The following is a 25,585-nucleotide window of genomic DNA, read 5'->3' as shown; positions in this document are numbered from 1 at the left end:
TAATAATAATAATAATACATTTATTTTATATAGCGCTTTTCAGGTACTCAAAGACGCTTTACAGGTTAAAACAGAAGTATAAAAACAACACACACGTGAAATAGAAAGAAAGAAACAGGTTATACATTAAAAATTATTAAATGCTAAAGCTACATAAATCAGTTTATTAATTAACTTCCCTTGCTTTGTTGATGTGTATCCCTGCTGATTTAAAACAACGTTTGCTGTTAAGATCTTTTCGCAGTAACTGTATATAATTCATTGCTAAACAAAATGCGGACAGTACAGCCACTTTTATTGCTGTCAAATAAATAAATGTCCCTGTTTTGTTCATTTTGAGTGAATACTGTACTCACAGAAGCGGCTAAAGGGCATTAAGTAAAAGCACCGGATGTCCCGCCTTTGCCTCGTTACCATTGGCTGCGAGGACTCACGGAGCGCTGCGATTGGCTGGAAATCACAGGCAATCATAACAGTTCCCGTTTGGCTTTCCTGGACTTGACAGCTGTCACTGTTCGCCGAGGTCAAGGGGAAAGAAGCATGGCTGCGTTGTTTAGAGGGTCGAGAAATGTATTGCTAAGGTGGAATAAGCATGTCGACCTCGCCTTCGGTAACGTATTCGTTCATGTTGTCGGCCTCCTTGTGTCGTTTCTGTCCGCCAATGAATGCGTGTTTGGAGGGGAAAGCAAAAGCGGGACAGTTTCTGCTTGCAGCCTGCTAGCTAGCTTGTTAGCCCTCTGAAGAAAGTGTGAATACTTGCTGTCCGTGCTTGTTAGGTGTTACAGCCCGGACACAATGTCCCGGAGGTGGTCACCTGCTGTGTGCGGTTCAGTCATGCAGCACATTAGGACACACTGGACGTGAGCTCTGTGAAATGTGGAGCATTAGCCGGTGACAGCTACTTGTACCCTGACAGTGACATGTTTACAGACCTCTGTGTGACTGTATAACATCTGTATTTGATTCTGATTGGGTTCGTCTGCTTTAGGTGTCCCACAGCACACAGGTTCCTGGACTAGCCTCACATTGCATCAGAGCCACAGCAGCCCACACTGTCCACTCCTCCCTGCCCATCCCACAGAACCAGACACAACAGTGTTCTCTGAGTCAGCAGTGGTGTTGATTTGGAGTTAAGATGACACTTAAAATGTAGGGACCGCTGACAGGATGCACCGCATGTAACCCTGGTATTAATATAGTCGGTGATGCTGTGAACACTTACTATACTCTTTAATGTATCCTGGCATTACATTACAGTGTCTTGTTTAGATTAACTAGAGGGAATCATTTTTGTGAGGGCCTTCTCTCTAAAGGCCCCATTAGAGCGCTTCACCTTTACTCTGTAAAACCTTAACAAAGTAGATATCCAGCCAGTTTCAAAGTCCACTGTGAGGTAATGCCAAACACAGCTTCCAGTGGGTCGACATACTTGTATAAATGAAGGTCCTAATAAACATGGTGGTTCTAATGTGAAAATAAATAGATAATTTGTGGATAGACACCTCCAGTAGCCAAGTATTTTGTAATGAACTGAATAAAGGGCAGAAATTGGTCAAGTTATTGACTGCTTGTTGCTCCAATTGCCTCACAAAGCTTAGATTTCAAGTTAAATTGTCTGAAGTCTTTTAATACAAATATTTTCCTGGTTAAGTGTTTTCAAATGTGAGAATTTTCTCAGTTTTCTAAGTGTAAAATAATTAAATTCAAGTTTAAGATATTCTCTAACAACATACAAGCTTTGAAGATGTCCCCTTGGACCTGGACAAATTGTAGAATATACAGTTTTACACTTGATGATCTCACAACCAGTACAGGTTAACGTTTCACTCACAGTCACATTTATAATATCTGTGACAGCAAAATGGAACAGTTGCTAATTTACTCCACCACGGTTTGGCACAATGCAACATATTTTACGCCATATTGTGACAGAGGACTGCATGTTACTTAAATAAAAAATATATATAAATATATATGCATATATATAGTTACTCAGTGCAGTGAAGAGGCATGACAACAAGGTAAGGAATGGAGAAAAAGTCTATTTAGAAAATGGAAGTGTATGATTATCCATAGGTACAGAAACACTTTCCCAAGGCTATCCACATGATCTGCTCTATTTTCTTTCCTGCATTTCCGAAACATGTTGTTATTAGTGGTGCTATTGTCAAAGCTCCTTTTTTCATCTTTGAAAAGGAAGCATTAGATCCGGACATGCTGCAGTTCTTGGAAAGCATGTATATATGTGAAGATGATAAGCTAAACCCATAAACTCAGTTCAGGGAAAAATAGGTGTGATGACAAACTTTGGCCACAATATGTCTGTCTGGAGGAGACAAGTATTATTTTAATGTCACAGATCTTTGCATTATATTAGCTACTCATCTTACTAGATGTCATTGACACATAACTTATTCCAAAGGATGCAACACCTGAACAAAATCTTACAGTATCTTCCTAATGGATTATTTTTTTATCATCTCCTAAACATAAGTAGTGGCAGTGTGGTATCTACCGTATAAGTTGAAGGGTTGAATTTAAGGTGATGCTAAGTGTTTGAGCTTCACAATCCAGGCTTAATCCTGTTGTTTCAGTCAGGTATCTTCTAGCTTTGTTTAGTCTGTGATCACCTGGATAGACCTTGGCTGAGCCAGCAGTGTTTAATAGCTTGGCCAGACTTCCCCAAAAGCTGGCTGCAGGTTAGAGCAGTGAGTTCTGCTCTCTTGTTATAGATTAAGATAGCATTTCCTTCTTCAAAGTATCTGTTTACATTTGCACTGCACTACTGATGGACGAAAGTGGTTTTACTATGAATTTCATCCGCTGTACAAATAATCTTACCTTTAGAGTAAACTTACACTATTGATTGTACAAATTGTGTCCGAACTGTTTGTAATGTGTTTGTATTGCTCTGGACAGCAAAACAGAATGCCTCATGTTCTTTTTAATCACACTAATGCTGTCTTTCTGTCCCCCCTCAGTGTCGTCACGATCAATGGCCTCAAAAACCCCAGTGGGGTTTGTTGGTCTGGGAAACATGGGCACTCCCATGGCCAGAAACCTGTTAAAGAACGGATATCCTGTTATCGCCACTGATGTCTTTCCTGGGTCTTGCAAGGAGCTGCAGGACATTGGTGCCCAGGTAATGCTCCATCAGTAAGATAACATATGTGGTCATATGGACATTTAATAGAGTAGAATATATAACATAAAAAATTACATTAAACAGGCTAAGTCAGCTAAAAATGCACTTAACATTTTTAAGTGTTCGCAGGGTTTAGTGACCCATTCCTTGAAACTCACTGCAGTGTCTTCAGAGCAGTTAGTAGGTGAACATGTGTGTACAGCTGTTCATTAAGGTGTTTATTTTGTGACTTCTCCAACACTCAGGTGGTAGACTCTCCAGCAGAGGTGGCAGAGAAGGCAGACCGCATCATCACAATGCTTCCATCCAGTCCCAACGTCATAGAAGTCTACACCGGCCCTAATGGCATCCTCAAGTAAGCAGACTTGAAAACCATTTTTAAAAAGAAGCAGTTTCAAGGTGTCTTACAAACAGAACAGCTTGATGGGACAAAATGATTTAATGGATTTCACTTTGCTTACTTTAGGAAGGTGAAGAAGGGAACGCTGTTGATTGACTCCTCTACCATCGACCCTTCGGTCTCAAAAGAAATGGCACTCGCGGCGGAGAAGATGGGGGCCGTGTTCATGGACGCTCCAGTGTCAGGAGGTAACGTGTCACCCAAAGAAAGAAAGCCTGCGTGTGATTTTATAGCTCGACTGTTTGAAATTTGCATGCAAGCTGTATGACAGGCTTTATTTCTGCCACTGGTCAGGGATTATATAAATCAAGAGCAGGGTGATGTGGAAGTATCAGAAGCAGGATCATACTGGCTAGTTTCTTCATTTGAGAATACCAATCATAGTGTTCAGCCTGCGACCCCTCAGCCTCAGTTTTGAACTGTCTAACACTCTTTTGTATATCTAAACTATGGGACCTTCTGGGTTAGTGCTAGGACATGGGTTGTAATTACTGAGCGGGCCAGCCAGTAGGTGCCCTCTTGAGGTTTTATTGCTGCTTTTGACCAGGGGTCTTAAAGGCAAGGTTAAGGTTTGAAGTCCTCATTATGTCGCTGCTGTCTGCTTGTGACGGCTTCTTGACAGAGCACAGGATCGCCAGTCGTCCTTAATGGGCTGAACCGCGGCGGAGAATCCTGTGTCAGAGCTTTTCATGTTGATGGAGCCGTAATGGCGGGTATCCCATGTTAGTGCCTTTCATGTCAGATAAAGAGTCATAAAGAGGAAAGAAACTGCCCTCACATGGAGTGCAGGAGAGGAGAGGAGGGAGATAAGACATGAAGGAGACACATCGCAGTAAAACTGTCCATCTCCCCGTCTTTCTCTTTCTGCCTTTTTAAATCTCTCACACACACAGTTCTTTTCATTCAGGTATGCAGGTGAGGTATGCTACATCCTGACACTCCTCCACATCAGACTACTACCTGCGATCATACTCCTATTTGCTTTTTATTACCCAATTCACGCACATTGCACAGTGTAGTTCCCCGCACACTCCCATGCAAACACAGACTTGGCCCACACTGGCATGTTTACCAGCTGGCGTCTGGAGAACAGGCCGAGTGCAGTCAGCAAGATCAGAGCCGTAAGCCTGTTACTCTCTCTTAACACACACACTGTTTACATACTATAGACAGTGCACAGTTAGTGTGTGCAGTCCTCTGTGAAGGTTCTTCCTCTCCTGTCTCTTAACTAAGCCTCTTTTACTAGCCTGAGATGACCAATGATTTACCTGCTACCTCTGGCCTCTGCAACCAGCAGACACTCATGTGCAAGTGCCCGCCCACCCAGCATCACCTCGAGACAGCCATAAGTCATATCCATAAGTGCACTAATTTTGTGCAGAATATTGCAAAAACTTACTAAAAAGCAACAAAAAGTCATAATCAATGTATGTAATTTATGGAGCCGATATCTCAACCCTTGACTAGCTCCATCTCCTTCTGTCTCTTATGTTATTTTAAATGGAGAAATTGGTTCAGACTGCTGGTCAGACAGAATAAGCATTTTAAAGATTTCCCCCAGTTCTTTGGGAACTTGAGACGGGCATTTTGCAATATTTCCTGACATTTTATCAACAAAACAATGGAGCCATTAATCTGAAAATAGGAACCAAATGATTGGTAAATAGGTGAATAAGTAGTCAGTTGCAGCTCCAAATTGCACACAGCGAGATAACGGCCCCACTCTGAGATAAGGAGTGGAAGTTGGTGGTGATGGTGTGACCTTGATAAGCTGGGCTAAACCTGTGGAAGTATAAGGGTCAGGACAGAGGCCAGCAGCCTCATGGGAAATAGCAGAGACCGGATCCCCCCCACCCCCCAACCCATCTTTCCACATCTCTGGGTGGGATATGAAGTTACATGCTCTCTTCCAACCAGGAGATGGCACCCTCCCCAAATAGGGCATTGTCATACTCTTGAGGTTTGGAGTGTGTGTGTTTGTGTATGAGACACATCACCACCTAATAGTTTTCATATCAATACTTCATGTAGCCAAATGAAATACAATATTACATAAAAGTAGAATAGAAAAATACTTCAAACAGTAGCCATTGTCTCAGTAGACTCCAGAGACACACAGTAATATAACTAAAGAAGGCATTTGATAAGATTTTATTGATGCAGTTCTGCTTATCAATCCAATTCTTTATCGGTAATCTGATTGAATTCTGATCAATTTTTGTACAGATGGCTGTAGCCTGAGAGCTAAGTGCTGCAACATCTGTCTGTTATTATGTAAAATGGATGAAAAGAAATCTGCTGAGCTTGCCTGTGTGTCACTAATGTTATTATAATGTTGGATATTTACCCTCAGTAGTGCTGTAACATGCTGCAGGGAATTGATTTGATTTTATTGAAACCAGTGGCATTATCGATTGTGCTTATCAGTCCTTTTCTTTATCTGACAAAGAAAAACGTTTCTGGGATTAAGGCCAAGTTGAACAGAGATGTTCCAGCGTGTTGGGAAATGATATTATGCACACATTAAAACCATCACTGTCGTCATCTAACGTTTCTTTTTGTCTGCCATGAATTCTTATTGTTGCAAGTGTGCAGCAGGGTCGACACGCGAGTTTGAAGTCATTGTTTTGCGATGTGCATGTGTCAGGAAAACATGCCTGCATTGATAAAAGGAACTGATTCTGACGGACAGGATGATTTGAAGATGTTCTTAATGGTTACGGCTCTTCATTCCAGTCCCTGAAAATAACATGGTTATTTTGTTCAATTTTTTTTTAGATTATTTGTTCCATCTTTAATGAACTGACTTAAGAAGGGCATCATCCAATTTAAATATTTTTTCTTCACTGAGGATAACAATACACTCGGCACAGACTTGTGTTCTCTCTTAAACATTTGCAGACACAGCCTGCTCTTTTTGTGGTTTCTGTATTTGTTCTTATTTTAATTCAGATTTTTCTTTTGATATAAACTGAATCCTTTTGTGTGTGTGTGTGTGTGTGTGTGTGTGTGTGGCGTGTGAGGTGGCAGTTTACACTCAGAAATGTGTGTGAGGGAGTGTGTGTGTGTGTGTTGTGTGCGTCACCAGAGGTTTGGCAGCCAACCTTGGGATCTGTACAGCGGAGTCATAACCCTTTTTAAAAAGAGCAATCAAAAAAAACTTTCACTTTCTTCTCATGGGTATCCTGCTGCCTTTCCTTCTTGCACATTGACCAGTGTCTTGGCTTTATCCCTGCATGACCCAGCTGTGTCCTGGTATAAAACACACACACACACACATCCACACAGAGTTGTAATCTTTATGCAAACACTTTCCTGCATAGACACAGTTATATTAACTTAGACACTGGTTCTTCAGGCATGCTAACATTTGCCTGCACACACACACTTCCACCACTGTCTGGTGTCATTAAAAGCGTCCGCATGCAAAGTTGACCCACAACAAAACAAGCTCTGATGTCACAGGCCCAGGGTGTTGGCACAGTGATGGCAAAAATAGGAGGTCTGGCTAGCAAGCGGCGGGGTCGTTAGCAGTAATTACCCAGAATGCATGTGTTTGTGCCTGTGTGCCCATGGTGGGCTGCCACATTGCTAACGGACGATGGCTTTAAAAAAGCCCTAAAAAACCTTTCATTGTGTTTTTCCCAGCGCTGGGAAAGTCAGCTATCGCTGCAAATAAAAGCAAGAAGGAGCCGAGCTGTTGTGGGACCATGGGTACTCCGGCTAATGTTGCTTGTTTGTGAGGTCTTATAATCCTCAGCTAACTACCTACTTAGGCTGAGTCTCAACACCACTCTAATCATATCCATACCACATGAAGTGAAGCCTGAGTGTTGCAGTGTGTCATTTGCCGACAGTTTGAACGTCATCCTCCAGCCTGTAGGAGCTTGTTCAAGCCAAGGCTGGCACCAGTTTGTTTATCAGACAACACTGCCAATCCACTCCTCTGTCGACTGGTAGGCGCTCTATATCTCCCTCCAAACCCACAGGACCTGGGGCTCTCTTTGACAAAGATCAACTTTGACTCCAGCTCACACTTAACATTACAAAGTCATTATTAGTTTTTAGTTCACTTGTTGCCCCAAGCTGTTTAATTTATCTTTAAAGCTTTAAGTTAATTGTAGGATTAGAACTGATTGTCTGACGAAAACAATCCTTTTTCTGGAGAATTCAACCATCTCACACAGTCGTAAAACTATTGTTTCTTAGATTAAGCATGAACTCTGATGCTTCAAGTTCCCCGGCATTCCAAATATGTATTGTGTGGGCGTCTAATCAGATTCCTGTGATATTACAAATAGTTTGGAAGCCAATGGAAGTCTAGTTTACCACTAAACACAAGCATAATCTTGAACCAGTGCACATCAGGAATGCTTTATTTAGAACTGGATACACCTGCACCGCCCAGCCTTGCTTTTCATTTTGCCCAGTGGCCACTCATGATATGACAGCAAAAGATTCCCCTGTGGCCCTAAAAGGATTGTCCCCATAAACCACTATTATAAAAGAGACATCTGCAAAACTTTTGACTTGACAGCTCAAACTGGGATTTCACTTTCTTTAACATTGCATACTCTTGAGGTTTTTTAAATTTAATTTAAGGGGACTGTTGGGTTCCATTCTAGTTTTCTCAATCAATATTTGTTTGGTGTAAAAATGCCTGAAAATGTCTATCTTATTTTCCTTAACTCCAAGGTGATGCATTACATTGTTTATTTTTTCAAACCAAATATCCAGAACTCGAAGATATTCAGATAGTTATCACAGAACATGACTAAAAGCAGTTAACAGATAGTTGTCGATTAATTCTCTGTTGATTCACTATTCTATGAATTGACTTGTCGTTGCAGCTCTAGTATGAACAATGTTCTCTCTGGCCATCTCTATTCCATTTTTTTCGCTCTATTGTGACCAGTGACATGAGATTTTGGGACTTTCATTATGGGCTCTTGGAAAAAGAAGTGGACTTGTATACTATGTATACTTTTTTGTTCCATTGTGGGAATTTTGAGGGGACGATATATTACATAAATTTGACAATGTGCAACTAAATATAGTGGCGTGGTTGTCATAAATCTAAAACAAGTCCAAATAGTCTTTAAAAAAAACCTGCCATGGTACGTCGGGCCATAGGAAGGAGCAGGAGAGCACTCAGGCCAACCTAATCCAGTCTGAGAATGGGATTAATTGAGAAGATGAGTCTTTAGAGTCTGGAGGTCATTAAGTGAAGGCTGGTGATGATTCTCTGAAACTGAGTTAAGGAATCAGGTTGGATGGGCTGAGGGTGGTGCTGTCGCAGTCTGTCATGTTGATGGCTTACCACTTCTACAGAGCGTCAGCGGTCCAAAGACTAGATTAGCATAACAAGCCTCTCACTGACGGGTCCTGATGACATAGAGGGGGAAGGGGGGAACGAGTGGGAGGGAGCAGGGCGGTAAAGTGACCAGGGATGGTGGTGATGGAGGGCTGGTGTCGGGGGGCTCTGGCTCACGCTCCAGATGGAGTTAGACCCACAGCAGCTGGGGACTGGCTCTCACATCCCTGCCCCTGTGTCATCTGCTGTGTATGAGTGTGTGTGCAGACAAATAGTCAGCTGGTGTATGAGTCATGTAAAAGTCTCTGTCCATCAAACTGAGACCAAACGTCATACTGCATGTCACTCAAACGTAAAGTGAATAAGCGCTTTGTCTGTATGGAGGACAGTTTCTGTGTGTGTGTGTGTGCGTGTGTGTGTGTGTCCCTTCCTGCTAACAGCCTAATTGGGGATCATTATTAACTTGCTCTATCCTCGATGAGTCTCATTGGACCAGGGAAAGGATTGATCGTGGATCTTTCCTGCTCCCTCCAGCCTCTGTCACCTACCATTGACCAACCTCTCCCCTGCAGAATAGAGCAGTTACTGATCATGATGATGATGATAATGATGACGATGATGAGGCCTGGCCTGGTGGTCAATGGACAGACATGGCAAACTAAACCCCTAAAGGAACAGTTCACCCCAAAATCAACAATATATTCTTACCTGCCGTGCTTTTTACCCTCCTAGATTGTTTTGGTTTGAGATGGACGAGAAGCATGTGAATCCTACCAACCTTTATTTAACCCGACAAGTCATTAAGAACAAATTCTTATTTACAAAAGCAGCCTGGAGAGTAGCTGTCCTTACTTTCCTCATGTCATAAATGAAATTTGACTCTGGCAACTCTGTGCTGTGACTCTGTTTCTCTTTAGTTATTATATTTGAGAGAAGTCTTTGTCCAATTTTCCCTGAACTAGCACGACAGGTAAGAAAAATAATATGTATTTCCGATTTTTGAGTGAACTGTCCCTTTTAAAGCAGTTCTAACATTTATATACAAGAAACTGTGTCGCCGTCTGTAAACTGAACTTGCTCCTCAACTGGCCTTCGCCAAACCTAAACTTTCTCCCGTCGCCTTCTCACTCGAGGTTCTCATGGAGTATTTGTGTGCGGGAGTTCAGTTCTCATGACTCTGCGCTCGTTAACTGGAGCCGATAAAGAGTCTGTTTTTAACATAACAGCGGAGCATTAGCAAAGTTGGCAGATAAACTGTTGAAAGTGCGCTTTTTAAAAAAAAAAATGTGTGTGTGAGCGATTTTGGTTAACGCGCGCTCTCGTACCGTTTCTCACTGTGTATCCGTTACGCTTTTTACAGGGCCTGTTTGGGTTTTTAATTTGTTTTAGAAAAAGATCTGCCCTTGGGTGTAATTATAATGGTGGACCACATGAGGCTGTGTTGTTGGCCTGTTAACATCCTACCCCCACTGGCTCACACTGCATGCAGTCATCTCCCATTGACTAAAGGGGTGTTGCACTATGAAGTGTGAGGGCTCTTTTCAGCCTGAATTATAGATGAGTGCAGCCCAGCCAAAACCTTAACCTTACATGTGCATGTAGTTAAAAATCTAGTTGCAAACAGTGTGCGATGCTGCCAGAGTTTGTTTACACCAACTGCATTTGGAAGTGGAAGGTATGACGTGAAATCTGGCGTATCCCTGAATCTCTGAGTAGTTACATTATCATTTTAGGAAATTAGGTGTTGAAGGTGTTGTTTAGCTCCAAGTGTTTTTCCAAACACTCTCTGGGGGGAAAGAAGCAGGGCTGTGGCATGTTGTCAAATGCGTCATTCATTACCAAACTCTGGGAACATCCCCTTTTTTGTCTCTGTGTGTGCGTGTGTGTCTGCAACTGTGTGTGTGTTGTTTGCGTAGCCTCATATTCACAAATGTAGTTTAATTTAAACCCACCGCCAATAAAAAGTGCCTACTGGTTTACATGCGGCTCGTAACTCCGAGACACGGCCTCAGAAGCTCCAACTGACGTCTTATTGGCGGCCGCCTCTGGGATCTGCACCTGTCCCTGGTACACACACACACACACACACACACACACACACACAGATACTGCATTCTCACTCACTCTGTACATACACACACCACTTCAAACAGAGCCCCTGGTTTAAAAGGTTATAAGGCTGTCATGAATTGCTTTGGTTGAGTCTTTTTGTGTGTAATGAAAGAAGTGCTAATGAATTTAGTGTTCACTACAAACAGGCCAAACCAGAGTTGTTTCTCTGATCTTCCTTTGCCTTCACACCACCAGCTTCACCCTCTCATGTTCATGGTTAATGCCTGCCGTTGAAGCCTGCTGCTAAGCATCTGTCCTAATAGTGCTTGATTGCCGGCTTATTAACTTGAATCTTGTCAATAGAGGAGATCAGATGAAGGCGATGTCTGTGTGTGTCTGTAATATGATTGGAGCTAACGTGCATACGGACCACACGCAACCACACACACTCAAAGATATACACACTGTGCGGTACCACCTCCTTCTTCATAAAACTTACTGCAGGAGTCACTTTGATTCTCCTCCTAATCCTTGCACTCAAGTCGGAAAAAGCCACGGAGTAGCTCATTAACGGTTCATCCAGCTTCATTACGCCCTGAGAATATTTGCGTTGAGGAGGTGGTCACCCACTTCTCAGCCAATCAGAACTGGTCCTAAACCCTGGAGCTGGAAGAGAGAAAGTGACAGAAGAGAGTTCCCTAGGGAATTATTTCCTGTGCCAGCTTTGCCTGCTCGACTTTAGACGGTCTTAACTTTTGTCTTTATTTTGAAACTATGCTTTCCCTAAAAGAGGTGTCAGTATGAAGTGTGTCGGCCCTTTGGAATAATTATATTTGGCTCATTTTATTAATAGTATCTTGTGTGGCATTATATATATTACTATATATATAACTTTTCCTCTGTGTGGTTTAGTATTTTCATTCCTCCTTTACTTGCTCCTCTCCATCTTTCAACCCTGTATCCTCTATCATAGGTGCCCGCCACCCCTCGCTTTCTCACACACACACACACACACACACACACACACACACACACACGCACACACACACACACACAGACACACACACACCTTGTCTCCCCCCCTAGGGGGCGGTGTGTAGTTGTGCAGTGCTAACGATCCAGGACTGTCACTCCCGCTGGGATGGATGAGCCGGGCGGACCCGGCGCTCAGGAAGCCTCATTAGGATTCCTTTTTAATCCGTCTCTGACAGGACCAGTCCGAGAACGGGATGTCCCCCTCACACACACACACACCCGCGCACACACACACACACACACACACACACACAAAACACACGGTAGAAGCGTACACACTACATAGACATTATCATAGAATTATGACGTCGCCGCACAAACACATGTGTACTTTCGCTCAATGAACAGACTCACTGATACTCCCAACACACTCACACACACACACACACACACATTGTTATGCTAATGATGTGTTATTCTTCCACCAACAAGGATCTTCCATCATCCTGGTGTCACTGCCTATAGAAATCCACTACAGATCATAAGAGCTTATTATGGGTGATTAGTTAATTTGAGGGAGGGAGAGTTGGGAGGGATGCTGGGAGGTAGGAAGAGAGGGATCGTTCTCTGCTGTCATCTCTACGCTACTCTCTCTCTCTCTCTCTCTCTCTCTCTTTCTTTGTCTCACTCTCCTTGCTGGTCTTAGTGAGATATATTGATCTTCACGTTGACTGTGTTATCAATAATCTCCTCTTTAGTCGTCTGCAAACAGTGATCGCCACTAATGAACCAGCGCAGTTGTCACACTGCTCTTTATTGTGTGTGTGTGTCTGTGTGTGTGTGTGTGTGTGTTTGTTTGCTCATCCTGAAGCTTGAAAACTACTAAATTACATTTTTTGAAAAAACTTTCCCATGAGTTGAACGTATACAACTCTTTGTAAGTACAGCAAACCCCTTTTGAGGTATTTATTTATTTGTATCCACAAAGTTGCAATAGTAGCTTTGTTGGGAAAAGTTTGATGGCTACTTAAGACAAATACGGTGTCATCAACCTCCTAACTGGTCTGACATTTAATAAAATCGTCATTATATCAAACTAAATAAGACTCAAGCAAATGATTTCACATGTGTGAGTGGCATAAAAAAGACAACGTTAAGTAACAAGAAGGGAAGTAAATCTATCATGTCCGCGGTCTGTGGACCATATGTGTGTGTGATGGGTCTGTGTGGTGGTCGTATGTTGAGCGTGTGTCCATAGGCAGCTGCCGCAGCGTGGGCTTCATTATGTGGCCCTAATGACCTGCTGACAGCTCGACACACACACACACACACACACACACACACACATATACAGTGTCGTGGTATCATCACACACTTGACAACCATACAGCCAATTAAAGAAGGGGGAGGGGGAATGAGATGTATATTTATGTTTATAGGGGATTATAAATGTACAGTAAGTCTCCCGATATAGACCTAGATAGAGGAGCGGAAGAGGAGAGTATAGGAGGGCTCAGGTCGGCAGACAACAGATGAGATGCTGCTCATCCTCTCTCTAGGATGTATTGGCTCTGTCTATTCTATGATCTGCCGCACTCTACGCTATTCTCTCTCTCTCTATTCTGACTATCCTCTCCTCGCATAAATCCGTCTCTCCTCTCCTCTCCTCTCTCCTCTCTCCTCTCCTCTCTCCTCTCTTCTCCTCTCCTCTCCTCTGCAGTAAAACCTGATAATGTGATTTCAGCTGTTTTGTCCCCAGCAATTCCCTTTTAATTATTAACACTGACATTATTAGGCTTTCACTATTAAGAGGCCTTTCATTAGAGGCAGACGACACCCTGAAGACACATATTCTGTCTCTCTCCTTCTCTGCCTTTCTTCCTCTTTAGTGAGATTGGAAAAGTCTCTCCCTTTGCATGCATGAATGCATCCTTTTGACTTCTAGAGTACTTTTGTGAATACTGTATATGGGTTAGATGTGCATTCAATTTGTAATTATGTTATTATCTGTGCAGCGTTGGTTTGTAAATCTAGTTGTTGATCTGTTTTTTTTTTTTTTAAATATATAGCTTTTAGTTACTTTGATACAATGAATTGTGGATAAAGATATAGAATCAAAAAAGTTTTGATGTACCAATACTTTTGGCAACCTTTGTATACAGTATGTGTCTGCCAGAGATCAATGTTTGAGGCTATTCAGTGAAGCATTTCAGGGACATTTCAGGGGAGACTTGGGCCGGCTGGGTCCAGCCCGCTCTGAAAAGGGGTTATTTCTGCATTAAGGACCCTGTGGAGTGGCTGAGGGGGGGTGAGGTTGCCTCCTACAACATGGCACGCTCCTTAAGCCATCAGGCATGGGGAGGGATGCCTAATTGAACATGATAAAGTGTAAAGTTAATTACCCCTCACGCCTGTCACTGATACCCCCATGAGGGGGTGCTGGCCTCAGGCACAGCTGTTGGTGTGTGTGAGTGTGTGTGTGTGTGTGTGTGTGTGTGTGTGTGTGTGTGTGTGTGTGTGTGTGTGTGTGTGTGTGTGTGTGTGTGTGTGTTTGTGAGAGAGAGAGAGAGAGAGTAAGGGTGACAGAACAAAAGGCAAGGGCTCCCACGAGGGTTGTGCAGTGGATGATGGCAACAATCGGCTTTTAAAGATACCTCTGTCCCTCTGGTGCACCACTACTTAACACGCCTGTCCCACTATAAGTCCAACACACACACAGACACACACAGAAAAGTACACAGCTGACCTTTTAGACACAGTTGGTGTTGTGCAAACAGTCAAGTAGTTGATATATTATGGTCTTTTGTGTGGCAGATCCATATATTTAAGTTGGATTGTGCTCAGTAATGACTTATTTGCACTTATTTATAGTTTGGTAAAAATACAACTAATCAACCTTGTGTAATTGCACAAATTTGCAGTTTTTCCACAGGTGTAGTTGGGACAGACCAGATCTATGAATTGAATATTTGTACTATCAGGTACAGTTTGTGTTCTCCTTGGTTAACCTCAGCATTGTGTTTGAACATGTGTGTGTGTTCAGGTGTCGGGGCTGCCAGCATGGCCAAACTGACGTTCATGGTAGGTGGAGTGGAGGAAGAATACAACGCCGCACAGGAGCTGCTCACCTGCATGGGAGCCAATGTTGTGTACTGTGGACAGGTCGGCACTGGACAGGTAAAGACACACACACACACACACACACACATATTTATATTTATCTTCTTATGCTGAACGCTAAACTTGTTTTAGAAAATGAATACATCTCCAAAAGATTTCACTTTACTAATCCAGGAATGATCATGCCAGATCTTTCTAGAGGGGGTCTGCTCCAAGTCTGGATGTCTGATTTAAATGCTCTTACATTCTGTATTTCATGTTGTCTCCAAGCCTCCTCATAATGTACACACACACACTCACACAGTAAAACTGCCCTTTCCTCTTTCTGGTCAACCCTCTGTAGGCAGCTAAGATCTGCAACAACATGCTCCTGGCCATTGGGATGATTGGGACCGCAGAGACCATGAACCTTGGCATCAGGTACTGTCAGCCAACACTTTGCTAAGCTGCTTCCTACCTTTTATCCTAAAGGGGAAATGCAAGGATGAAAACCTGATTAACATGAGCAAGGCCGAGGTAGCTGTAACAGGTAATGCAGGGAACGTTGTGAGTAGGATATTAAAAGTGTATAAACAAAGAGTGGGCGATAGGACCTAAACTTTGTTTCAGTATGACAGTATTATGTAGCGCTATTACATGATTCTACCCATATATTTTAAAAAAAGATTGAAGATTTGTTTGTTTATTGGCTTCAAATAAGAATAAAATTGAGATACAGGCCTACATATTATTGGAGGAGTATCCTTCCTTAACCCAAAGTATATTTATGTAAATAAGTACTATAGTCAGTCTACCTCAGGGCTTGTCTGTCAAGACATTTACACAAAGCACAGAGCAGAGCTTTAATGTTATGTTGGCTACAGAGACAGCTGAGCTCGCACTGCAGTATTAAATTCCACAAAGAGCAACGTCATAGAACAGATTCCTTTCTCTTACCTACTACTCTGGTTGTAGTAAATACAAATAAAATAAAGGTCAAAATGTACAGGTTTGTTTGAACTGGATAACAATCAATCCTCGAACTTGAGTTTTGAAGCGAATCCTGCTTTTTATGTGTCTGGTGCTCGCAACAAGAAGTGAAATGGTTAACGGCAGCATAAAAGTTTACAAGTTGTTGTTGTTGTTATTTGGATCTGCATCAAATTGTACTCACTTATAGATACTGGCCAAAATCGTCCCAGCACGCAACGTGAAAGAATTTGAAAAAAGCACACTAAATACAATATGCTATAACATTAAATTCACAGTCATCCCTATTTTCCTGACTTAAACCTAAACCAGCTAGGCCCTTAACGCAAATATGAGCTCGTATTAAAACCTGTTGTTGACGTACACAGTGGCCCCGTGCTGTGAAGCCACGCGTGAATGTGAACATGTTGAAGTTTCCAGATGTTCGATTATAAGAAGCACAGGAACCATCAACTTAAGGTGCACGTTCGAGGCTTCCACGTTTCAGCCGCGCATGAATTTGGCTCCAACCTCGCCCTCTGATATAGCCGTCACTATAAAAGCAATTACTATACCAGTGATATGGCTGTAACTGTGGCAGTAAGTTACTGCTTCAATACAGGTTTGGAAATGTATTGTGTGTGTATAGTGTGTGTGTGTTTGTGTGTGTGGTTGTGTAGTTTATGGAAGTGTGAAGGGGTCAGCCCAGCCCCGAGTCAGAGAGATGGATGAGGGGGCGGAGCCACAGAATCTGATTTACATCTGCTGATTGAGCTCTCACCAGCATCCTGCCACAACCCCTGTCTCTGAGCACCGCCTAGAAGTCCCATCATTCATCATGCCTCGGCCTGGCACAGAGCCTCTTTAGCCGGGACGCTGATGGCATATGAAGTCTTTTGAGTTAAACTGAAGCATTTTTATATGATCTGAAATATTTGGCTCAACCAAAGATGTACGACAGACTGTAAAACAAATGTCTTTGCATCCGAATCTCATCTTAGTACAAATTTCCCCTCAGTGTCTCCCTTTTTTGGAAGTTAAATTAGATTTTCCTCACATAAATGACCTTACCTGAGCCATTACATTAGTTTCTCACCTTATTATCCAATCTAATTATACATCCGCTGCCAATAATATGCTGTTTCCTCTGCGCTCCCTGTTATTATTATGTATTTTTATGGGTTTTACTGCTTAAAGGTGTGTGCGCCCAGATGTGTGTGTGTGTGTGTGTGTGTGTGTGTGTGTGTGTGTGTGTGTGTGTGTGTGTGTGTGTGTGTGCATGTACATGAATTGCTCTTCTTTCAGTGCAGCTGTGTTAGTGCCGCTGATTTATCTGCGCTGAGACAGAGGAGGAAAATTGGCATGAGCAGTCGCACATAAATCCCCCCACTAGGCCTCTGAAATATGGAGGCATTAAGGGAGCAACACAGATTTACACATTGCCACACTGTCTCTGGTGCACACACACACACACACACACACACACTTGGACACACAGATTTACATCCACAGTCACTGAAGACAGCAGTTTTCTACCAAACTACAACAACTTCTACTCACCGTGCACATCATTATAATGTATGCCTATGAAACTGCAGCATCCCTTCACTTGGAATGTGAATTATTTTTTATATCTTTGCAAAACTGACCCATATTCAGTCTTGATTGTGTGTGGGTGTGTGTGTAATGTGTGTGTTTCCGTGTCTCCCCCCCATCTTACTAGCCAATCTCTGGGGCTTTATTATCGGGTTTGACAAAGACTGTCATCGTTTAGAGAGAGCCCACACCCGTAAATCTCCCATGCTGCATTGCGGCCCAGTCTCTTATGCAGAGAGGACAATCTCTAAGGCGTATGTGTATGGACGCACACACACACACACACACACACACGCGACACACATCCGACACAAAGGAGACTGAGCACTCACAGCCAATTTACAGGAAAACGGCAATAACATTTTATCATGCTGGACTTGGGCCTGATAGAGCTGCCCTTTCTTCAGATATGTGTGTGTGCTAGTGTTTCTCCTTACCTGTATATTGAGGCGAACACACACACACACACACACATACAGAGCTCTGTTCGTGGAGCTAATTTGTTGATCTCAGATGGAGGCTCGGGCCGTCTCCAACAGAGCGTGACGTTCTCTTAGTGCAAGGAATGGCCACGCATGACAATTATGAACACACACACACACGCTCCCTCTCTGTCATCCTTTTGCTCCCTCTCTCGTTCGGCTTTTCTTTCCCATCCCTATTTGCTTTTACCTCCTCATTTTATCCCTTTTCTTTTAATCCCTTCATCTCTCCTCTCTGCCTCCCTTCCACTCACTGTAATTTCTGCACGCAGCCAACCAGTCAGTGGAAGAGGGGGATGAGAAGCTGTGGAGAGAGAGAGAGAGAGAGAGAGAGAGGCAGCGTTGATTTTAATGATGCACATGAAGATGAAAGGAGAGGAAGAAGAGGAGAGAGGCGACTGGCCCAAGGAGGGATATGAGGCTTTTGCAGCTCACCTAGCACGCCTGTCTACCTGCACTCGTTCATGCATACGAGGCATGAGGTCACTGTCACTGAAGCACTTGCAGACAGGCACATATTTGCCCCGTTATTCATTTTATTAGGAGAACGACGGGCGAATCAAAGGGTATAACAAGACACGACCCTTTGTGTTGAGCGACAGAAACCACACACTTGAGCGCAGACACACATCTCTCCCCCTCTTAAATGAATTGTGAGCATATGTTCCGATGAAGATTAAAGTTGGGTGATAAACGCGCTTGTTGCCTCTATAAATGGGACAGTAAACGCTTGTGTGTGTGTATATGTGCTCGTTAGCTCTTTAATGTAATAATAAATGGAGAGCGGGCCGGGCTTCCTCTCCTGTGGCATCAGACGAGGACGAGGAGCTAATCGCAGTGAAACAGACAGTTAATATCAGCGCCGCAAATGAACTCCACCTGCTCGAGCTCCCCCAGCACGTAAACACATAAACCCCCTCCCCACCTTATTTCCATCTCCATCCCTCTCACATTACTTTAATCTGCAGCGGCATCGCGCAGCAACACGTTCAACTCACCGTCCGCGTCTTTGTGTGTTTATCCATGTCAATCTTGTTAAAGCGTGACATGTCCTCTTCTCCACGCAAATTACCACAGGCGAGGAACAACACCACTGCGTCAGCTAATAACCACGGCCATGCGGGTGTGAGTGGTTATGTGTGTGTGTGCGTGATGGGAGCAGGAGGGGAACTTCATTGATTTATCGTTAACAGAGGACAACAGCTCCCCGTCAGCGTCTCTGGTCGCTATAACAAACGATCTGCGCGCTCGGACGCGCTTTATTGTAGCTCAGCCAGTAACCTTTTCAGCTGCTGACCCAGAACGCAGGGAGGGGCTGCCTGCTTGTGTGTGTGCATGTGCGCAGAGAGATGGGGGGTTTGTGCACGATGTCAAACATATGTCCCCCAGAGTCCTCAGACAGGGAGGTGTCAGCGGGGAAGACGAGGGGGTGGAGGAGGAGGAGAGAGGCAGGATGGCGAAGGGTTGCTTGCAGACATAGAATAAAAAAGCCATCATCAGAGAGACTGCCAGCTAAAACACATGTTTACGCACACACGCACGCAGTGTCACTTATGCCACATTTCCAAAACAGTCTGTTAAAAAAAGACAAAAAAACGAGGGAGGGTTGAGAGAACACAAAAGAGACGAAGGGTAAGGGAGGAGGGAGGGACATGGAGAGAGTGTAAATGCAATTCCCATTCTTAATTAGTTAGTAGACAGCTAATAAAAACCGTGGTAGTAATGGCAGAATGAGAGCCAGGTGGAGGGAGGGAGAGGAGGGAGGCTGCTGGCCTTAAGGACCTATGATGGTTTAATAGTCATATTGAGAGCAGAATAGAGTTACAGGCCCGTAAGTAACAGTGAGCTGAGGCAGCCGGGGCTTGATGTGGTCAGCTTTACACTGGCCTTAAACCGTTAATATACAAAAGCTGCACTACACAGACGCTGTAGTTACACCCTGCCTACTGTAATGGCTTGTTTCACTCCCTGCTTCTGTCTGCCTGCGCTCTCTTTGTCTCATTTGCTTCGTCTCATCATTGCCAGGAGATTTGTCCCTCTTGCATATGAAAGTGGGTTGCTGCTGCAAAATGGGGCAGCGAGGAGGACGCGTACTTCTATACGTTGACAGCCAGGTTTATGGCTCCCCTGTGCTGCCTAACCACTTCTCCTCCTCCTCCTCCTCTACTTTCGTTTTTCATGAAAGAAGGATGATGAAGGATAGGTGTGCTGGTAAACATCAATACTGCATTAGCCAGCATTACAAAGCCTTCAGCCATTACCACTGAGGAATGGTCGCAGCCTAGCATGAGGTTCAATGGGGGTCACTGCAATCACCAGCCGCCCCACACCAATCTTCTCCATCTTCTTCTCTCGCGTTTTGAGAATTAATAATCAGCGCTGATATCCCTCCCATCTCGTCTGTCCTATTTCCTTCTTCTTCCAGCACAAATCTTTCTTTTTCTGTCACTACCAGCAGTTTTCCACTTCATGCTGACGTGAAAAAATCCTCAACACAAAGGCTAATTTTGTCCAAAGTTTACCTGCTGCAGTAAGTGTGGCAGTGAAGCTCTTCTCTCATACCTGGACACACAGTCTACACCAGCACATCTAGTGTGAAACAAAGACTCGGGTCTTAACTCTGATCTCGACAAGAGACTGTTGCAGGAGTCCCCAGTCTGACTGTTGTTTGTCTGAAGGAGAATACTGACCTCCATCGTCTCCTTCTTTTCTCAGACTGGGTTTGGACCCCAAGCTGCTGGCAAAGATCCTCAACATGTCCTCAGGTCGTTGCTGGTCCAGCGACACGTACAATCCAGTTCCCGGCGTCATGGAGGGAGTCCCCTCAGCCAACAACTACCAGGGCGGCTTTGGAACCACGCTAATGGCCAAGGTACAACCTGCTCTCTGTGACGCTTTTTTAAGACTGTGATACATTTTCATTTATTGAATTAATTGAAATTATTGAGCTCTCTCTTCACTTCCTTTAGTTCTGTTTTGCTTAATTGATTATTAACTTTCAGTCCATCCAACCATCGCTAAAGATATTTACAATAAAACAGAAGAGCAGAAAATCCTCACATTTGAGAAACTGTCAGCTCCAACTGATTCACATCAGTAATTCACCTAAATTATTCACATTAAATCTCCTTGTATTTTCTGCAGATCAACTAGTCAAACCATCCTTTCATCTTCCACTCATTCTCTTTTCTTTTAGTCCCTTTTTTTGCTAGTCTCTTTACCCTGTCATTTGCTTTGTCTCACTTTTAACTGTTCTTTTGTCTCTGTGATGCTGCTGCTCTCCTCTTCACCATCCCATCTGTGACTTATTGTGTGCCACCTCAATTTACTATCACTACATTAGCTGGGTCAGCCTGCGCCTGAGTGTATTATTTAGTGCATCTGGGTGTCTATTAATTCACTTGTGCATTGTGTGCTCTGCATTTAGCCCGGCTAGTTCTATCGCACTCAACCAAACTTAAGGAAATCTAATAAATTGTCCGCTGTTGGCCAAACAAAGCGATAACAATGTTAGCCTGCCTGTCTGACACTCCTTCCTGTGTTTCTTTCTGTTTCTAGGATCTTGGTTTGGCTCAAAACACTGCCACCAACACTAAGACACCCATCCCTCTGGGCTCCCTCGCCCACCAGATCTTTCGAGTCATGTGCTCCCGCGGCTACGCTAACAAGGACTTCTCATCCATCTTCCAATTCCTACGTGAGGAGGAAGGCCAGTAAATGGAGGGGGATGTTACCACACACACACACACACACACACACACACACACACACACATACATATACACACCACCACCACACAACCCAGTGCCCCTTATCCCACTATGCTCAGGAGAGACTAAGGCCTTGCCCTCAGGCACAGATCTGTGATCCAATTAACATACTGTATGTCGACGCATGTCCCCTCATTGCATTAGCCGAATCATATTTTCAGTTCACAGCTTTCCCTCTGCATGGGGGAAATGCTAAAGCTGACCTTAGATCAGTATCTAGAGACAAAGCAACTCTCTTTGCAGTCTGAGAGGCCAGAGTGGAAAATGAGAAGTAGGATGAGGCACTGCAGGTTCACATGTAACGATGCAAATAATACAGGATTTTTCGAGAATGATTGATGACTATTAAGTGCATGATTGTTCAGAGTTTTGCTTTTGCCTGGTACCCAAATGGCTCAGACCTGCCCTTTTCAAATGAGAGAGGACAAGAAAAGAAAAACAAGCTACAGTAAGGATTCACATATTGATGGAAATGTCATTGAAGAGACAGTGCAAGAGAGTGCAGAGTCAGATTTCCCTTTCTCCAACAGAACAAAATCCCATATTCACAGCACTACATAAAATGCTGCTTTTTCACTGCAGGTTACAGCTCGACTCACCTGCACCAGGTACTTCTGTCTTGCTCATTTTCTACCAAAGGTACTTTTGCCTTGACATAGGCGGGATTGCTACCTGATCGTCATAGCGGCGTTGCGACAAGACTCACGAGAACCATCCTATGATCCTGAGAAGCCTTTATTCACCTACACTGTACACTCGCTGCTGAACTAACAACCTCACACACACAAAACCTACACTACTCTGATTATGTTTAATGTCACCTTTTAGTATTGGGTCAGCAAATTGGAACCACAACTGAGGTGATACAAGATATGAGATACAAGTCGAGTCGAGTTGCAGCCTGCAGTGAATAAACAGCTCAAGGAAACCAAAACAGGCAGCAGTGTGGGCTCAAAGTTCGCTTGTTTTGTTACATTTGTCAGTATTTGGCAGGAAGCTGTTTCATTCAGTCATCCTGCCAGCATGAATATTTTCATTTGTTGATTCTCCGTCATTCAGTTTGTTGTTTACCTCGTGAATACACCTCAGTTACAATAGTTTCAGTCCTTTGGTACATTTAAGTCACCACTGAATTACTGAATCGACCAGTTTAAATACTGTGATTTGTAATATCCTGTTATTTTTGCACTGTGTGCATTGCAGAGCGATGTGCCGGGCCATTTTGATACAGTTACAGAATATCTTTACACTTACCTCTCTTCTCTACAGTCTTCATCTGCTAATCGAGCCACTGGAGTATTATTTAGTGACCAACATTGTTTAAACTTTATACTGTTCACTACAAATGTTGTTCTCACTGTTAAGCACTTTCTCTTGGCCGTTTCTACTTTTACTAAAGCGTCCGCAGATATTTCTCCTCTCTCGCTCTTTCTCTCTTTCTTTCTCTCTCTCTGCTTGCAAGACATCTGTGTAAAGTGTAAGTGAGGAACGGTTTCTCCCTGCTCTGAGCAAATGTACATATTGTATATTTCATATTGTTGTGTAGTATTGAGAGGAATATAAATGGACTGTCACTTTTTTTTTTAGTAAAATTCATTAATAGTGTCTACAGTTTGTCGTTGCTCTGTGAAGCAGATCCTCAGTCACGCTGTAGCCTAAAATAAAAGATGTTCTGTGTATTTGGTGTCTGTCTGCTGTCTTTTGTTGGATTGAGTACAGTGTGTTGCTGATGATGTAGCACCTGTCGTTCAAAGTATAATTCTTTACAGCACATAATCATCTCTCTGTGTTGAAGGTATTGACATAGCTGCACAACGAAAATAGAGCTCACAAATAACACTTGGTGATCAGTTTAGTAGATACAGAGCTTTGAGAGGGTGGTGCAGTGGTCTCTTTAACTACTTGGATACTGGCAATAGACACGTTTTTGCTTTAACGTATCATTATGAAGTAAATGTTGACTATGGAGTAATTACTCCATCTGCGTTCAGATTGATTCCCTCTAAAACCTTGTTGTTCACGATGCAATGTTTCTGCCAGCGGGCATAAAATCTCCCAGGAAAAATGGCTGACTGGTGATCAAGTCAAGCTGGCAGCTTGGCACCATTTCCATCTGCTGTCACGTCTCCATTATAGACTAAATGAGTAATTAAATTCAGGTTTTGCCCTGTGTTGTTGGTAGTTACTACTCTGAAGAAATCTGAGAGCAATCAGGTTTCAAACAGTGGTGCCAAAAATGACCCTACATGGGGGCAGAGGGGTTGTTGTCATTTATATACAACATTATAAACTTATTGTGTGTTCTTGTACAAAGCCATGTGAGGAAACGGGTATTTACACCCACTTCTGTTTATTCACGACCTGCTATAGTGTCGTCATGTATCTAGCTAGCAGTTCCTTGCTAACATGTTAATGTTAGCATGTAAGGTGGATGGGTTGTCGTACGTTTTTTGCAGATATTGGACAGTACACATTTTTGCACTAAATAAAAAGTCAAGCAATCACCAAACTAACTGCGAAACATGTTGATATGATAATGGAAACTGAACCACAATGGAGTTATTTTACATTTTTAAATTAATATTCTACTTCTAACTTGTTGGTCTGTTTAACATTTTCACAACACACAGGAAGACTTTGAACTAATTATTCACCTTCAGTTCAGTTAACTCACAATTTTTTTAAAGCAGCGGGCAAAGTTTTTAAAGTTTAACCAGACTGAAACTGTATCATGTAGTGCCAGAGGCAAAGTTGGCAAATCAGAAAGATTAATCCTCTGGAGACGCTGAATGTCTCTCCAACATTTGGTGGCAATAATTGTTGAGATATTTATTTAAGTCAGTAGACAATAGAGTCATAAATCGGCGGCTATTTGGCTCACGCATCTACGTGAAGTTGTAATATGTCAAATTTATACTACGAGCAACTTTCTACCAGAGTAACTGCTAACTGCTGCTAATTGTTGCTGCTGTTTGCTAGTAAGCTCAGTTAGCCCTGCAGCTAGCGGTCCAAACTGTTGGTATTTCAACTGTATCTGTCTCATCATACGTGTACACACATCGATCCTCTGGTTCCATGTGTCAGAGGTCTTCTTCTGGAGTTTGATCCAGCCATCCGTCTCTTCAGTGGGTTGTTGTTCCACGGTTTCTCCAAAGCTCTTCAGCAGGCGCTCACATAACACTTAACGTCAGTCGGGGAGAAATAGCAGCACTAATCTCAGAATGATGCCCTTATTTCCATCATTACAATGAAATGAGAGGAAAAAAACAAATGTGGTTTTGTTTTTATTTCACTCCCCCTTTTTTTTCAGAGGGCTGGTGTTTCTTCGCGACATTTTATGGAGCTGCTGTCGTCTAAGTGGCAGCCACAGTTGTTGCAGACTGCGGCGAGCCGTTGGTGGCAAGGGATTTTGTCGTGGGCTTGTGACTCACTCTGTTATTGTTCTTTGGGAAGTATGCACTTGCCTCGGCGGTGTGCTTTAAAGGTTATGTCCATCTGATTAAAAAGAAGGGGTACCTCTAGGTTTAGGTGAAGTAGCACCAGATGTTACATGTCTGTTCCTATGAAAAACCATGTGAGGCAGGATTTGGTATTTTCTAGCCTCTACCACCATCTTGGCCTTTGCAGACAATAGACTCTCATCTTCCTGAGGTCTCGCTAAAGAAGAGCTACGCCTCTGGCCTGGCCCGCCGAATTAGGCAGCGTAGCTGATTCATATTTGGGTGTTTTAATTTGCCTGTGTTTTATAGCAGGCTGCTGAGCCGGCGGTTTCCTCATTAAAGG

The 25,585-nt window shown here is 43.2% G+C and overlaps 1 protein-coding gene across 1 annotated transcript; it reads left to right on the top strand.

Annotated features, from left to right (window-relative positions):
* Positions 1–468: 468 nt before the first annotated feature.
* hibadha (3-hydroxyisobutyrate dehydrogenase a) lies at positions 469–23,481 on the top strand. Its single transcript, XM_030409912.1, has 8 exons — positions 469–610; positions 2,982–3,142; positions 3,391–3,500; positions 3,612–3,733; positions 14,930–15,063; positions 15,350–15,426; positions 20,748–20,904; positions 21,591–23,481. Exons 1-8 carry the CDS (start codon positions 541–543, stop codon positions 21,747–21,749), a joined length of 990 nt encoding a protein of 329 aa, XP_030265772.1. The 5' UTR covers positions 469–540; the 3' UTR covers positions 21,750–23,481.
* The last annotated feature ends 2,104 nt before the right edge of the window (positions 23,482–25,585 follow it).

The sequence above is a fragment of the Sparus aurata genome, chromosome 3 (genome assembly GCF_900880675.1).
Source record: "Sparus aurata chromosome 3, fSpaAur1.1, whole genome shotgun sequence".
Classification (NCBI taxonomy): domain Eukaryota; kingdom Metazoa; phylum Chordata; class Actinopteri; order Spariformes; family Sparidae; genus Sparus; species Sparus aurata.
The sequence above is the reverse complement of the archived record's forward strand: the minus strand, read 5'-3'. Positions and strand labels throughout refer to the sequence as shown.

Coding starts and splice junctions, on each gene's coding strand:
- hibadha (XM_030409912.1), top strand. CDS start 541: ATGGCTGCGTTGTTTAGAGGGTCGAGAAATGTATTGCTAAGGTGGAAT. Junction 611..2,981: donor GCATGTCGACCTCGCCTTCG/GTAACGTATTCG, acceptor GTCCCCCCTCAG/TGTCGTCACGATCAATGGCC. Junction 3,143..3,390: donor TGCAGGACATTGGTGCCCAG/GTAATGCTCCAT, acceptor TCCAACACTCAG/GTGGTAGACTCTCCAGCAGA.